Genomic DNA, 16,961 nt, shown 5'->3' with positions numbered 1-16,961 from the left:
GTTATAATTTATATTTAATTCATAATATTCTAAGTAATGAATTAGAATGTATGCCAGATAAATTTGAACGAAACATTTATAATAAAATATGTTCCGTTGTTTAATTTGAAAAGCAAATAATATTATTAATCAAAATTATGCGTAGTTCAAATATTCCAAGACGCGTTAGTTGTCAAATATGACATTTGTCACACTAGCTGACTTCAAGTCAAGTGACATTGTTTTTATTCATTATTTACTACAATAATTTTCCCGCAGTCGTTTTCGGATAGAATGAACAAATTGAATGTAGAAGGTATTTTATTATGACCGTAGAAAAATCACGAATTGAAAAAATTATCGATGAAATTAACTCAACAAATGCTAAAAAGGTAGCTCTTTTTCTGGTCTTAGGATTTGCCTGTTATCATGGAATACTTCATTTGAAATTTGGTATATTTCATATTCATATAATCACATATTAAAAATGCTGAGGATATTTGTTTAAGGTACTAATTCATGTAAATGGTTGTTAACTGATGGAAGATATAAAGGAGATAAAGAATGGCAACCTTATGGATGTATGCTACATCAATATACTGATAGGTATATAAACTTATAAAATGTTTGCTCGATTGAGGATCATTATCTAATTTTTAGTGATACTAAACGATGTCTCCGTTATTTAGCTTATATAGGATTGGAAACTCACTTTGTTTTCATAGGAGATACAAGAATTGGAGAATTATATTATGCTTTTGTACAACATTTGAATCAGAAAGAAGATGTTAGTCAAAAACCACAAACTCTCTTTATGAACTATACACATGTTGATAATAGATTAAAAATCAAAGTTGATTTTATTTGGTCACCTTTCATCTCAAGAGACATAGTGGATATTTTTAGGTGAGCACTATTGTAATTAAATAAAAATATTATATCAGGCACTGATTGTTTTAGACAATGGGATGTTTCAACCCATCCTCCTTCAGTAATAGTAGCTGGAAGTGCTTTATGGCCAATAATGTCCTCAAACAGATCAGAATCAAACATAAAGGAATATCAGATGAATTTAACGAGATTAGTTCAACCTATAGATAATTTATCTAATAGAAAAATATGGATACTTTGGGCATTGCAAGCTCCTGTAAATGAAGAAAAATTAAAAGCCCATGAAAAAATGATTACCAATAGACTAATTGATCTTTACAACACAGCCGCAATTGAAGTATGATTACTTTAAAAACAAGTTAAAATTCCTTTTCCACCCATCCAGATATTCCTAATAATTACACAGGTACACAGTAGTTTCTTATAACACTGTATGTTATGTAATATTTGATAAATGTAAATAATACATTTATGATTTAGTTTTTAATTATTCCTCCGTACAATTTCAATAAAGGTTCTTTCCATTTCCTTATTAACTTGCTGCTTTTTTTTCTTGAATGCTTACTACATTAATATATTTCTGGAATCACACTCATTCCAATATCTTTTTTCCTGTCCTAAATACAAAAATAGTTTTTTTTGTAGTAGTTTTTTCATTGCACAACTTTAATTTTATTTCAGGTTTTGTCACATTCTGCTGCAGATCTGTGGTGGAGTACTTGTCTTGTAGGTAAAGGGATGCTGCAAGATAGTCCTGATGGTATACACCTTGCAGAAAGACCGCGTAAACACAATACACAAATATTGCTCAACTTGTATTGTAATGATAACATGAATTTTAATGATGGTACTTGTTGTAGTTCAGTCGAACCACGAACTACCCTACAAATTGTTACTTTTGCTGTAATGGCTATGTGGTAAGTTGAATAAATGGTTTGAATGATTAAATACACTGGTGAACTAGCTCTTGTATTGAGAGTGTTAAATCATCCATTTTTCACTCAGCGGATGTTACTGGTAAGAATTTTAATTGCATCCCTCTAATTCGCAAGTCCCTCTTAATCCTAGCCATCACAGTATAGAATTTACATGATTATTGCTTTACAGTCCTTTCTACACAAACTGTCTAGACCAAATTCCTTGCTTGTTTCTCACTTGAAGTACATCTAACACTGTGAGCTTTGTTATTTCGCATATGAAGCCTGTTGCTTCAAGCATCTCAACAGGATTTAGTTTACTGCCGGATCAAGAAGATTAGCTGCTAAGTGAAATTGTGCCATGTCAAATTCTACATTAGAATTGCCTTCTCTTCTGCAGTTTACAGTTGTAAAGGATTCAAGCTTCTCAATAAGAATTGCTTCCAAGTTATTGAAATTTGTGATTATTATATAAATTTGTGGCTCATTAGATTCTAGAGCTGTCATCATTTATCAGCTCGTAACACTTTGTCTTTTCTCACCCAGAAAACTTCATCGTGCATCCTCTTCTTTATTTCTTGCTAAAGGTATGATTGAGCGCAGTTAAGATTGAAATTATTGATTTTTCAATTTCATAAATTTACAAAAGTTGGGCGCTTAAAAAGGCTTTGGACAGATTACACATTTTAAAAATGTCTTGCCCATTGGGCATTTGCCTGGTCCACATCATTAATCTCCTGCTCACTTTGTATATCATGTATAACATTGGCACTTTTTAAGATATTATTAGCCCATTTTTCTAAACGGGGAGCATCTGTCTTCATTTGATATCGAGGAGGGGTTCCACTTTTTTTGTTACCTCTATATTATCAAAAGGCAACTGACCAGCTGTTCACAGACCTCTTACTATTATTAAGAAAGTTGTAGGTGTATTTTTATTTGGTGGGTTTTCTGAAACCTCACTAGTTACGGGTCGAGTGTTCAAATTTGATAATTTTTAATTTTTTTTTCAGTGTAACCACGGCAATAGTAATGATAATTCGGCGGATAATTCTTAAAAATTTTGGCAAACCGATCTACGATTATCATAGTTTACCAGAAAACGATATCCAGCCTCTTCAACCCCTTACCACACACAACTATTACTTTCTCTTCAAAAACATATCAAAGATGTCACTTATAGTAGCATACTTCTTCATATGCGACAGGACTAATTTCTTCATGAAAGAAAATAAATATTATTCAGAGTTTAGTTTTTGGCTGCCGATCGGTTATATAACAGTTTTAGGTTTATTTTTTATGGAAGAAAGCAAATTTAACAAAGTGTTACATAGAGATCAGTTGAATGAATGGAAAGGGTGGATGCAAATTGTTATTTTGGTGTACCATGTTACAGGAGCATCTAAAGTATTGATGATAAACATGCATATCAAAGTACTTATTTCTGCTTATTTATTTTTATTAGGTTATGAACAATTTTGCTATGTATGGTATAGAAATGACGTCGGTATAATTAGCTTTTGTCGGATGTTGTTTCAACTCAATTTCGTAACTGTTACTTTGTGTCTTAGTATGAATAGGCCTTATCAGTTTTATTATTTCGCACCTCTGTTGTCTTTTTGGTATTTGATGATTTATTGTTTTGTTGCTTTTCCTCCTCACATAACCGCACAAACATCCGAGAATAATGTGATACAATATTTTTATCTTCTTATTAAGTTCATTACTTTTTGTAGTGTGATTACCATACTTTTTATGTCTGAAGTTTTTTTCGAAAAAATCTTTGTAACGAGACCTTGGAAGGCTTTATTTGTTACAATAGATGATGATATTCACGAATGGTGGTCAAGATGGAAATTGGATCGTTACTCGACAATGTACGGTATGGTTTTTGGTGTTATAATGATTTTATCACATAGATATAACATTTTTGATGATAACAACCACTCTAATTTATTTTCTAGGGGTATAGCTTTAAGTTCGACTTTGTTAGCTTTAGTTGGAATTGGTTCTTACTTGATGTTCACTTTTCTTTGTCGAAATGAATTAGAATGTAGCGAAATACATTCTTATATAGTTTTTATTCCGATAGTAAGTTTCATTCTTCTGAGAAATATTTCAGGAGTGCTTAGGACTAGATATTCAAGTCTTTTTGCTTGGTTCGGAGATATTTCTCTCGAGTTATTCATTAGTCAATATCATATTTGGCTGGCCGCAGATACCCATGGGGTTTTGGTACTTGTACCTGGTTATCCAGTGTTAAATTTGATTATAACGACGTACATATTTGTTTGTGCTTCACATGAGGTGCATAGTATTACAAAATCATTAATTCCATATGCTGTACCGAATGATTGGAAATCTGCTTTAAGAAATCTAATTTTGTTTCTTGCTGTTTTAGTACCGATCGGTATAAATGATGGGATGTTTTAAGAAGTGTAACATTTTTGTGATAAATACATTTTTAAGTATGATTATATGTTTTATTCGTTGTCAAAAAAATGTGGATTATTGATGTTCTAGATTCAAGCATGCCGTAAAATTGAAACAAGACATGTTTTTAATACATTTAATGAGAAAACACTAAAAATAAAAATATATTCCAGTTGATAGAGATAATTTATGTGGTGTAGTATTCAGGTCCCATTATGTAACAGTCTTTATTACCAGACAGTTGTTTCAGATAGAGATTTTGTTCATTTGCCAAGTGCAATAAGGCAAAACATGCCAGGGGACAAGAAAGTTTCTCCTTTTCTTTACTCTGCATTAATTCCGGCAAGGCTTTGTATAATTCGGAAAATGTCTGAGGAATCAATTTACTTCGATTGTTTTGGCCCTAAAAACATAAATATAAAATGTGTTCACAGATTATTTTTACATGAAAACAATGAAGGCAAATATGTATGAGTATGCATATGTACCAGCTACATAAATTAAAGACTCCCTAGTTCATGTTTTCTTCCTGTAATGGTTACTTAGGAGCACTTTCGATGTATCAAAAGTTTCTTTCTTAGATTTTTCCAACTTTATATTCAGCGTATGAAGGCAATGGACTATTAGTATGTTGGTTGGCAGTAAAAACAAAAAAATAAAATGAGCTACTGCAGCTATGGTTAGATATATATTTGCAAGAGGTCAGTAGTGCGGATTATGAGGTTCTCTTAGTAAAATCATCAATTTAACTTGACATTGAAAGACTAAAACAGGTTACATGTTTAATGTTGCATCACAGGACATCTAGAGATATATTCTTTACTAGATAATGTAAGAATGAAATTCCAATTGGTATTGGTCTTTTATCTACACTAAATGTAATAAATTTCACTTAATAAACAAGATATACAATTATTTTTTCTTACTGAGGATGCTCAGTGTTCTGGGGCAGCTGTTGAACATGTTCTCGTGGCCCCATTTATACATATAAAGACCAGTCTGAACATTTGAAAGTTTGAGTTTCTTGGTGTTCCATAGCCCAGATCACTGCCCAACAACAACAAACAACACTGCATGTGTTGTTTGGCCTTACTTTCGCAGTTTACATCCCTTTGAAATATCTACACACTATCAGGGCTGGTTATATTATTTTCTTGTTTATTCCAAAGGAATTTACTATCTAGAGTCTCAGATATTTCTTTTTGATTCATGTGGAGTATTATCAAAGGCGCTTTCTATGTTCAAAAATATATATAATACATTTTCGTTGTTCGTCAGAATATCACTTGATAAATCATGCTGTGCTGTGAAATTGATTTTCAAGATAAAAATAGTATTTATGGATTATAATAATTCTAAATATAAATTTTACCTCTACTTCATTGGTTAATTTATACCAAATGGCCGATTTCAGTTTCTTCATATCTATCTGCTTTGCTTTTGAAGCGTACTGAATGTAAGTATTGGGTACCTGTCGAAATTAAAAAGGTAAATAAATAAGTTTTGAAAAAGCATTATTTTTATATAAAACTACCATTTCGGGGTTGTCAACTAAATGTTCAGCTAGATTTCCTGCGTTTGCTAAAATATGCTCTTCATCATCTGCAATGCTGTCTCTATCTCCCATGTCGTCGTTCTAAAATAAAAACCCAGAAGATCATGAATCATTCATTTGGTTAGCATGAATAAAATTATTAATTATAAATATAACAAATACTGCATGTGATATGTTACAACACATAAACTCACAGTTGGCAATTATACTTAAACATAAATATTTAATGTTCAATTATTGGTGACATATATACAGATATTATGAAAAGTAAAACATGTTAAAGTAATTGTTACGATTATGATAAAGCCAAGATAGAATATTTCTTGTGTTTTAGATCACTCTCACCTTGAACACAAAAGAAAAAAGTTAAAACTACTTGTGTGACTTACTTGTGTCTGAGAACAATACAACGAATCATTTGGATTTTCGTATTTGTAAGGAGTTACTTTAAAATCCTCTTCTCCCAAGTCTGTAATTTTTTCTTTCTTCTCTACGGGACATACTCCTGGTTTTGCCATTAATTCTTTGATAGTGGCCATTATCCTGGCACATGATTGGTCCATAAGTGGTAGAGTTACCCTGAGACAATATATACATAAAACCGACATCAAGTATAAATTTGTATTCGGTACTTGATATAAGGATATGCAATGATAATTTGAGTAAATAAAAATCTAATAATTCTTACTTGTCAACGTCGACCTCGAGTCTCTTTTTGATTACAAACTTTTTAGAAAAATCAACTTCTGGTGGTTCTGGATCAAAATCAATCATTACCACTTGGTTCTTTTTTCTTCCTTTTGACAATGCTTTAACAGTCGTATTTATTGTCTGACCAGAAAAACGTGGAACAGACCTAAATTAAAAATATAGAATAAAGAATCCATTGAACAGGTATGGGTCATTCTAATTTTTGTTTATATATATTATACTACTATGGAACTTGGTCAATAGGAAAGACTAATAGAATCATAACATTAAAAAACATACCGTCTAATAAATTTGAGTTTCCAATGACTTGGTCCTGCCCAAATTCTATCGATGTACTTTCCATTATTTGTGGTTACAACTGGATTGAAAGAATATTCTGAAGAGTGAATAGTGCTTTCCATAGGTTTGAAATCGACAACGTTCGCCACTCCTACACGAAGTTCAGGTCCCATAGAATTTCCATGTCGTATTTCTATGACTTCGTCATTGTCTGGATCCACTGGTTACAAAAATTTCTATTAAAACTTGTTATAGAACAAATGGAGAATGTGAGGAAATTGTTACTTCCTAATTGACACTCTCAAGAGTACTACACATACATAAAAGCACAGAGAATCTAGATGTTATAAAATGATTTCTACTACTATATCTTTCGCCTAATTTCAATCTTGTATGATAATCCAGTATTTCTATTATACATATTCATCTGCTTTTTTTCTCGTATCTTCTCATGTGTCAGATGAGGGCTTTGGTTCCTCTTTTACTCATGTCTGTAACTGTATTTTATCATCTGCTCCAATTATTTTCCTTTATATAACTTCCTTCATCTATCACTGTAAAGATTGCCTTAAGCTAGTTTTCTCCTTTTCTATCTCTTCCAGCTTTTCTTTTGCTGGTATTGCCAGTTTATAACCTGTTTTGGTAATCTTTGTAAATGTTTGAATCTGTAAAACTGTTCTTAATATCATCTGCAATTTCTTTGTTTGTATGTAGCACATTGTAGGATATATGGCCATTCCAATCAGTGAATAATCATTTACTGAGATATACTTACTGTCAACATCATTTGTTTCAAAAATATCATGAATTGAACCATCTAATTCAGCAACTGGAAATCCCCGTTCGTCATAAACTACTGGTTGTATTTGAGACAAAACTGTTTTATCACTGTCTCTGAAATTACAAAAAAATCAAGTGCAAAGAAGAATTCTACCTATAAAATATACAAACAATTTTTTACAATTAACCAATTAAAAAGAATTACCGTTTCTCCTCTTGATCAGGATCCCACTGGTCTACTATGAAATCATTGAAAGTTGGGTTGATATTGAAAACTTTGTCAGGAAAAGTAAATTTCTGTAAAGATACTTTAAAGTCTCGTTGCACAATAGGGTCAGATTCTTCAATAAATTTTTTTCTTTTGTCTCTAAAACAAAATAATACAAAACAATTCTAATAGGAAAAAAAACCAAAATATTCTTCTTTAAAATTGTTGGTGATTAAAACACTTACTTACAATAAAATGAAAGAGTACGAAGTCTCTTTAAGTGAATTCGTAAATAGGTTATCGATGGTACCTGTGTCAGCATTAATCCGAGTAGTAAAATCTGTTGGTTCTAATTTTGGCAACTTTCCTAGATTTCCTTTTGGATTTCTATTAATAGTGCTTTTAAACCCAGTCTGGGTAACTTTTTTACGTTTCTTTTTTTTAGCAGAAGAGGGTTCTTGTTCACCCTCAGAATTTTCTGCTCCTTCATCTTGTAAAAAATCAAAATATAATAATTAAAAATAATAGAAGCATTAAATACAATGGTTTATTAATTGAAAATTGCTATTACTGATATTTTAGCCTATCCCACAACTAAATATAAAAGTAATAACAACTTTTCTACTAACCATCTTCAGCAACTGTTGCAGATTCTGCTACTCTGGCCATGTTACTGGCCAATTTTAATCCTTCAGAATGCACATCATCTACTCTAATACCATACACTTTTGCACTAATATCAATGGAAGTACTGGCTACTTGTAAAACATCTTGTCGAGATTTTTGGCACAAAGGCCTAAGCATATCAATGATTTGAAGTTTCCAGGCATTTTTTGATGTTATTTTCTAAAAGAAAAATATTGTTGTTGGTATTAACAATTTATTACCATTCTGTAAAATTATAATTATTAATATTACAATACTCCTCGGCAAAATCAATGTATCATTTTGATAAAAAAATTCCCAATTATCAAATTAATATATTTACTAATTTTTATCACTTGTACAAAGCAAATTGGCATTAGGAAATTATTAATTATATCTCAAAGATCTGCTAGAGATAGCCAAAATACAAAGTGCAAATTAATTTTGTTAGAGTACATATAGGAAAGGTAAATAAATAGAGATATCATAAACTGTTTAGTTTCAAATTCTATCATTAAAAATATAAATAATAATAAAGAACAATTTTTTTTATAAGATAATATGTAACACAAATCTGAAAAAGGGAATAGAGACATAGAGAGAATTGATTCAAAACCTGACTTTATGATATTAGGATGTTACCTCTTTGAATGTTAAAATTTCTTTCTTGACTCTTGTAAAATTTGACAAGTAACTATCTCCTCTACATCGAAAAATGTCTGAAGACGTATATATAAAACCGCTTTGAAAATCTTTCATTTGTAAAAATGAAAAGTTTAAATAATATTTTAACAAACATGCAGAAATGTCATTTCATACTTTAAAATATATAAAGCTTTTGTTTATTTAAACAAAAACTTCAAACTAAACAAAGTAAGCAAAAAAAATACTAAATTATTTAATAGATCCTGGAACTGCTTTCATACCAAAGTTTTAAGGTGCTTATTTGTTTAATATAAATGGTCTTACATTTTCGGTAAACAGATGGGTGTACATTACAAACTGTTCCTTAATGTAAGTTTCATTCAAATTAATTTTAGGAGTTGAAATACTTGATAAACGTTTTTGAATTTGAAGTTGACTTCTCCTATCTGCTCTCTCATCTTCATCATTGGACATTTCTACAGTCGATCCGTTCATAGAGACATTTACAGATCTTCGTAATGGAGATGAGAGATTTTGCATATTTACTAATAATGTCCGCCTTCGCAAATCAACATTCATTGGAGTTGATGTATCCATCTTTTCAATTTTCACTTAAATATAGTAGATGAAGGAATATCCAATAAACTTTGATGATAAAAAGTCGTTAACTGTTACACTGTCCTTAATATTGTTTAAATTTAACATTAAAATTATAAAAAAATTATTTGTTATAAATAATAAATACAAATTACGCCAAAAATCTACAATAGCAAACTACAACCGTTGCAGCCGATTTTATATTTTTGATTTTATGACACATGGCAGTAGAGTCAAATACACAAACCGTTGAATAGGCATATTTTCGAAGGATCCACGAATCTTTTTCCAATATCTCTTTTGTTATGGTGTACCGTAAGTGATAGGAGATGTATTTATCTTACAAATATTTATTTATCAGTATGTGTGAAATAATAATGTTCAATCATACTCTAAACACATTTGAAATTCAATTAAAAAGTTATTGTGTTAAAAATGGGCTAGACATGACATTTGTCTAAAATATCAATTCAAATACTGTGCTCGGCTATGTTGTTTTTGTAAGGGACAATCCCTTATGATATATCTGATATAATTTATTTTCTACAACAAAGTTACTTAGTCTTAGGTAGTTATTAATTCAGAGAGCTTCTAATTTTTCTATGTGTAAGAAAGTATGAAACATTTTTAATAGATGGTGGTATTTACGCGGCTTGTTTAATGCTTAAATCAACACCACTTACGCCTCTTATTTTCTAACGAGTATCAATAATAAATTGATATATCTTGATGAGATATTAATTTTTTTTTAAATGAAACCAATAGTACTCATATCACATCATTCTTACATCCTCAAACACCAAGTATGATCTCACTGCTCGGATGTGTAAAGTTATATAAATTTTTCAACACTCTGTCATCGAACTCTATAAGGATTTATCGAGTTCGATGTCTGAGTAAAATCTCTTTGCTCCGAAACTGGAAAGATAGCTCTCAGATTTGTTTTGACTTTTGACGTTTCGTTTGACATTTCAATGCTTCTAAATTAGCAATTTCAATAGAGTTGTTTGTACTAATGTGTTGTTTTTGTAGTAAAGTTACTGTTTTGACCAGCTGGCTTCAATTATTTTGGGTTAAATTTTTTTCATTTACTGTTCTGCAATTACCACGATCAATCTATACAACCTGCTCTCTGCTCGTGTTGTGTTCCATGAATAGTATTACAGAACGCAACATCAGTAAAAATTAGTGAAAGTGACAATTCATTTGAATTACAGTGTAAATAACTGGTCAGAGAACATAACCTAAGGGTATGTTTTGTGTGTGTAACGGATTTTTATTTTTCATTTTATTATGGAGACTAACGAGGAGTTTGTGAACGTTGCAATTCGTATTAAACCTGTTTTTGATTACGAGAAACAAAATTTACGTGTTATTAGCCACAAACCACCTGTACGTTGCTTTAAAAGCTGTACTGAAAAATATTACCTCCTTTTTTTTGTAGGTTTTATTACTAATAGATCGTTCTCAAACATTTACATTTAATAAAATTTTCACTGAAGATATCTCTCAAGAATCGATTTATAATTCAACAGTTAAGCCTTTGGTTCAATATGTTAAACAAGGGTACAATTGTACAGTGTTTGCTTATGGTCAAACTGGGACCGGAAAAACATACACCATGGGGACCAATTCAAATGTAAATAAATATTTCTTTAATTGATAATTGAAAATCTAAAGTATATATAGTGAATTGTTATTGTATAGTTGATTATTTTGTATTAATCACCTTTGATCTACAACTATTGCATATTAACAAAAATAGAACAAACAATATTTCATTATTATTTTATTTTTCCAGTATTGCATTTTCATACTTTTCCTTCTTATGAAGATCTCTGAGTTAGTCCGTTGAGACTGAGTTCTAAACTGCTATTTAATTACCAAAAAATGTGACAGGAACATTTTATATTTATTTTAGGTATCTAATGAAAAAGAGATTGGTTTAATTCCACGCGTTTTAAACCATTTCTTTGAATGTGCCAATGATGAGGATACAGGAATTGAAATATCTGTGTCTTATATTGAAATATACAATGAAAAAGTATTTGATCTTTTACAAAATAAACCACTGCAGTTCAAAGGTAAGGAGAAATGATAAAAATAAATAAATATAGTACAATCCCATGTAATATCACTCCCTAAATCAATTGGTTTTGGTTTGTTTGGATTGCCTTCTATAGAACAATACTACACTGTAAATAGTATTACACACACTGTCAACAACAACAAGAAAATGTACCTTCTAAGTTTTGGAAATTTTTTTATGGTTTTATTATCCTAGCCCATAATAGACTTTACTTTCAGCATCATGCATACTGATCTTTCTAATAAATTACAAATTGGGATTCTTAGCATGTGTAGACTGTTGTTGACCATGACTGTAGCTATCATATTCTTAGCTGCTCACAACCTTTAAACTGTGTATATGTCCAGTAAAAGTAAATTATAGTGAAAAGACAAGAAAGTTTTACTTATAAATGCATTATAAGCAGCTACATTATTGAAAACACCCTCACTCTATCACAAAGACGTCTCAATTTCACCAGATATTAATAAAATAACTAAAAAAATAAATCATTCATTTCCAAGATATATTTGTTTATGTTAAATGAGTGGTTATTTGAAAAGTTCAATTAGAGTTTAAAAACCTAAAACTAATATTTTTATATATAAAAAACTAATTTTGGCTTGATTCTATATTCAATTTTTAGGTTTGAAAGCTTTGGGATGTAGTACAGAAAAAGTTTTTAATTCTCATGAAGCCAGACATTTTTTAAATACTGGCGGTAAGAATAGACACACAGGTGGTACTAAGCAAAATTCCCAAAGTTCTAGATCCCATGCAATTTTCACTATTTATTGTAAAGTTAAACACAAGTAAGTTTGAAATTATAAAAAGTTTTCCACACTACATGATTACCTGTTTTTGTTTCTAATACTTTATATCAAAATATTAGAAAGAAAGTTGTTCTTATTACTTTTGATAAGAACTTTGCAATGAAAGTAGATCATTTATCAGATTTTATCTTTAAGAAATAATTATAATTAATGTGTTGGCAATTATTTGAATTACTTCACTAATAGCTTTTAAAACTTTTTGTTTTCATCTAAAATATTTTTTAGAGAAATGGTAACAACTGCTAAATTAAACTTAGTGGATTTGGCGGGATGTGAAAGTGTGAAGAAGACAGGTAGTGATGGTAGTACTTTCCAAGAAGGTATCAATATTAATCGTGGCTTATTAGCCATTGGACAAGTAATGGATGCATTGATTAATAACGCCACATTTATTCCTTACAGAAGATCGATTATTACTTCTTTATTACAAGATTCATTGAACAAGCAAAACTTTGTTTCATTGATAGCTTGTGTAAGTCCTTCAATTGAAGATACAACAGAAACTTTACAAACATTGGAGTTTGCAAAAAGAGTTGGGAAAATACTAAACAGGCCTGAGGTAAACGAAGTTGTTTCTCTGTATAGAAAAGAAAATCCAATGCTTTTTAATGGGAAACCAAATACACCATTTAAGAGACCTCTTTTGACTCCAATCCATAAACACAAACCCTTACAGCCAATACTTGAATCCAATTATTCCACTGATACAGATCAAATTCATAGTATAAAATCCTTATCTCCAAATATATCTGTTAATTCAGATATGACTCAGCAACTTTTAAGTCCCATTATAAAAAAATATATGAACGCAATGGAAAATTCTTTAATGAATAAAATGGAATTGATGCTCAAAACTTCTATGAATGTACAACCTAGAGAAAGTGGAGTTAATAAAGAAAATATAGTACTAGAAACCCCAAGTGTAAATTGGAATTTGATTCAAAATCAAGTTACAAAGATCGTTAGGTCAGAAATGGTACAGTTGACTGGAAGTATATTTACAGCAACCAGTAGTCCAATCGGAGAACAGGTAAACAACGCAAGAAAGTGTTTAACTTACGACGATAGCAAAAATAGCGATTCTGGTGATAAAGAAAACGGATTTAAAGTACCTTCTTTCACTGTAAAAAATATATCAAAAAAAGATTCACTTGTTTCGTCTCCAAAAGAAAATATTACATACAGACGTAGTGAAAGGTTATCTATGAAACGGATGTCCCTTAATAAAACCAAGTATTCTGATCAAACTGTTTTAATACCAGCTAAACGTAGTGTACGTTTGTTTATGAAGCAAGCTACTGTTTCTAAAGTAAATTTAGATATTTCTGCCAAGGAAGATTTAAGTAGATATTCTTATTGTAATAAAAGACAATCTGTCATATTAAGGAATAAAACTATTAAAAGAAAAAATCAATCTACAGGGACAGAGCAGAAAGTTGAAAGCTCTAGAACTAAAAATTTAACAATTTTAAAAGTTCCTACGAGGAAGAAGTTATTGAAAGAATCAAGGTAAGATTATTTTAATGTAAAATAAAAAGTATCTTTAGTTATTTTTATATTTAGAAACGATAGTCCACGTACAGCCCACACCAAAGAAGTCTTGTATATTCTTAATAATGGAAAGCTTAAAGAACTATTAAAATTGCAAACAATCGGTGAAAAATCAGCAGAACAGATGACTTTATTTAGGTACGTACATATACAAATAACTTCTTTCCAAACTATAACTAATGACGAGTATTGAAGTAGATTTCGAGTATTTAATCAAGTTGTCATTCACTTTACTTCTAATTGCCAACCGAAAACTCAGATATTTATTAAACTGTAATATGATCAGTATCAACTTCAATGTATATTGTGTTCATGTGGCAAAATAGAGGAGATGATTGATTGTACAGTAAACACCCAGTTAACCGAGCCTCCGGGTTAACCGATCCTGTCATTCAAAAATAACAAACATAAATAAAGGTCTTTATAGCGAAACATTTGAATTTCATAAGAACTTTAAGAAAGGTGAGGAAACATTTACTGCGAGTGAAGGATGGCTGAACCGATGGAAGAAGAGGTATGGAGTAAGGCAGCTAAATATTAGTGACGAGAAGCTATCAGCACTCATCTGAAATCACGGAATTTCCAAAGAAAATGGAAGAATTTGTGTTCAAGGAAGGATTTCTGATCAAATTTTTAATTTCGACGAAACGGACCTTAATTTTCTACCTCCTAATGTAACCTCGCTTATACAACCTCTAGACCAGGGGTTCTAGAAGCGATGAAGAGGATCTACCGAAGGCTTCTCCAGGTGATGATTTTGAAGTTAGATGAAGGAATGTCTATTAAGTATGCCTTAAAACAAGTCACATTAAAAGATGTGTCGTACACCGTTCCACTGCTTTCTGTCAGTGATGTGTACCTCCAAGCACTTATTATAAAATAATTGGAAATTCACCCTGAGTCCAGATTTTCGCATGTTCATTTCAAATTGTATCGCTAGATCCAAAGGTAGAAGACCCAGTAGAACGACATGAAAAGATGTAAAGACCTAAAGACATTTATTAATAAGAAGCAATAAAAAAACTGCTTGGAATGTTGTAATTTTAATCAGTTTTCAGAAAAGAAATTTAGAGTTGAATCTATATCTCTGAAAACTATATCTAAGAGAAGTTAAAAGAATTACTAGAAAATAAAGAATTCAAACGGAATAGTAGAACTGAAAATTAAACCAATTTTAGATCACTATGAAGAAAGACAACTGAATTGGTGGGGGCGCATCTACATAGTTACTAAAAGACACTGAGGTAGAGGAAAAGAAATTTGTGGCAATAAAACGTAACACAAGTTGAAACATAAGATAAAAGGAGTGGTCAAAGGGGATTCATATATTAATTTCTATAAGTTTTCTTAAACAAATAAAGTGACTTAAAATCCACTCCGTTTCAAATGCTTAAACTCAAATTTCTCCAAGCTATACAATGTGACTAAAAATGATCTAGTTAATATATTTTAGTTATTCGTATTGGTATCGTATCAATCACTCATAATAAGAACAATTTTTTTGAAAATAACAATTTATTCCCACTTCACAAAACATGTATAAAAAAATGAAACGTAAAATATTTTATTTTCAGAAAAATTAAAGGCCGTATAAATAAAATATCTGACTTAAAGGGTATGCCAGGATGGGGAACCAAAAAATTTGAAAACTTCGTTGACCAGAATTTCATAAAAAAAGAATTAATATAATTCAATAATATTTTAATTATTGATTAAAAAGAATATAATTTTAAATCGAAATACAGATATATTTCATTTATACAAATTTTTGTATTTTAATTTTTATATAAACTTTGCACACTTCTATACTTTTATTTCTTTTATTAATTGTTCGCCATCCACTTTTTCCTTCGATACTGACTTGACCTATCATTTGTTACCTTTTCTATTTTTTCACTTCAAAAATTCTTTCACCAATGGAAACCTGCATTATCAGATTACTGGAGGGGAATATATAGAAAAAGAACGAACCGAGAAATAAACGGCGAAGATATGGTAAAAAGTTCAGCAAGCTGGAACATTTATGGAGAGAAGGAACAAAATCAAAAGCATACAATATGATTCAATGAACTTGGTAGAAAAAGATGTGGCAGGGTTAGGACAAAATGGTTAAAAGAGGCTGAAGATAACCTAAGCTGAAAAGGAGTTAGATACTGGCAGGAAAAGACAAGAAACGAGGAGTTGTTACATGGGAAAATAAATTGAGAAAAGCTGCTCATTACATTATAAATTGAAAAATATAAAAATCGAACAATTCTGTTTATTAAGTTGGAAGGTTATTTGTTCATATCCATGCACTTTTTTATTGCTTACTTTACATCATTTTGAGTTTCTTGTATATAAATAAAAAAACGTTTTATTAAATTGTTTATTGAATTATACAAATATTTTTTTTTAAAGTAGAGGAAGATTCTTGAGTTTTTTAGACCATTTCTTTTCTAAATTAGTGCACTCTTCTTTGAGTTTCTCACGTAATGCAGACTTGAAATCAGTGGAAGCTTTACTGGTATTTTTCTTCTTTACCTCAATTTCGAGATCATCTGTGAGTCTAAAATAGTAGTTTATGACACAAACATGTGCTGCCAGTGCAGCTACCAAGAACAAACTTATTTAAGAGGTAAACTGCTTAAGAAAGATTTTTCCTTATCACGACGCTCCATAGTATAATTAAATTGAAAATTAATGTATATTGAATATTCGTAAATATTATGGGATATATTATATTAAATATACACGGAGCAAAAAATTCTATTGCCACCAGTCAAGGACTAATCAAATGTCGTTTTTTATCACGAAACATCAATTCATGCTTTAATTAGACCATAAAGCACAAGGTGATTTCGATTGTAGAAGCCTCTTAAACAGTTAT

The 16,961-nt window shown here is 30.4% G+C and overlaps 3 protein-coding genes across 3 annotated transcripts; 2 read left to right on the top strand and 1 right to left on the bottom strand.

The window, feature by feature from the left end:
- The first annotated feature begins 202 nt into the window (after nt 1-202).
- On the top strand, nt 203-4,406 carry LOC130441930 (N-acetylneuraminate 9-O-acetyltransferase). The gene is made up of 6 exons (XM_056775813.1): nt 203-432; nt 489-585; nt 640-885; nt 940-1,207; nt 1,552-1,787; nt 2,801-4,406. Exons 1-6 carry the CDS (start codon nt 306-308, stop codon nt 4,218-4,220), a joined length of 2,394 nt encoding a protein of 797 aa, XP_056631791.1. The 5' UTR covers nt 203-305; the 3' UTR covers nt 4,221-4,406.
- On the bottom strand, nt 4,343-9,875 carry LOC130441931 (condensin complex subunit 2-like). Its single transcript, XM_056775814.1, has 11 exons — nt 9,368-9,875; nt 8,383-8,599; nt 8,003-8,243; nt 7,751-7,912; nt 7,541-7,659; nt 6,766-6,985; nt 6,464-6,631; nt 6,165-6,354; nt 5,755-5,856; nt 5,593-5,691; nt 4,343-4,623 (listed from the first exon to the last, which is right to left on the bottom strand). Exons 1-11 carry the CDS (start codon nt 9,638-9,640, stop codon nt 4,408-4,410), a joined length of 2,007 nt encoding a protein of 668 aa, XP_056631792.1. The 5' UTR covers nt 9,641-9,875; the 3' UTR covers nt 4,343-4,407.
- Nucleotides 9,876-10,804: 929 nt separating this feature from the next.
- Nucleotides 10,805-15,901, top strand: LOC130441929 (kinesin-like protein Nod). Its single transcript, XM_056775812.1, has 7 exons — nt 10,805-11,032; nt 11,085-11,279; nt 11,562-11,724; nt 12,355-12,520; nt 12,767-14,050; nt 14,105-14,230; nt 15,667-15,901. The coding sequence occupies exons 1-7, from the start codon at nt 10,934-10,936 to the stop codon at nt 15,779-15,781; spliced, it is 2,148 nt and encodes a 715-aa protein (XP_056631790.1). The 5' UTR covers nt 10,805-10,933; the 3' UTR covers nt 15,782-15,901.
- The last annotated feature ends 1,060 nt before the right edge of the window (nt 15,902-16,961 follow it).

The sequence above is a fragment of the Diorhabda sublineata genome, chromosome 3 (genome assembly GCF_026230105.1).
Source record: "Diorhabda sublineata isolate icDioSubl1.1 chromosome 3, icDioSubl1.1, whole genome shotgun sequence".
Taxonomy (NCBI): Eukaryota; Metazoa; Arthropoda; class Insecta; order Coleoptera; family Chrysomelidae; genus Diorhabda; species Diorhabda sublineata.
This window is presented reverse-complemented; position numbering and strand designations above follow the sequence as displayed.

Bases quoted from the DNA above. Each gene is read 5' to 3' on its own strand.
- LOC130441930 (XM_056775813.1), top strand. From the start codon at position 306: ATGACCGTAGAAAAATCACGAATTGAAAAAATTATCGATGAAATTAAC. The intron at 1,208-1,551 runs GTATGATTACTT...ATTTTATTTCAG, and splicing joins ACAACACAGCCGCAATTGAA to GTTTTGTCACATTCTGCTGC. The intron at 1,788-2,800 runs GTAAGTTGAATA...TTTTTTTTTCAG, and splicing joins TTTGCTGTAATGGCTATGTG to TGTAACCACGGCAATAGTAA.
- LOC130441931 (XM_056775814.1), bottom strand. From the start codon at position 9,640: ATGGATACATCAACTCCAATGAATGTTGATTTGCGAAGGCGGACATTA. The intron at 8,244-8,382 runs GTTAGTAGAAAA...ATTTTTTACAAG, and splicing joins TGCAACAGTTGCTGAAGATG to ATGAAGGAGCAGAAAATTCT. The intron at 4,624-5,592 runs GTAAAATTTATA...TTATGTTTTTAG, and splicing joins AATTAACCAATGAAGTAGAG to GGCCAAAACAATCGAAGTAA.
- LOC130441929 (XM_056775812.1), top strand. From the start codon at position 10,934: ATGGAGACTAACGAGGAGTTTGTGAACGTTGCAATTCGTATTAAACCT. The intron at 11,725-12,354 runs GTAAGGAGAAAT...TTCAATTTTTAG, and splicing joins TAAACCACTGCAGTTCAAAG to GTTTGAAAGCTTTGGGATGT. The intron at 14,051-14,104 runs GTAAGATTATTT...TTTTATATTTAG, and splicing joins AAGTTATTGAAAGAATCAAG to AAACGATAGTCCACGTACAG.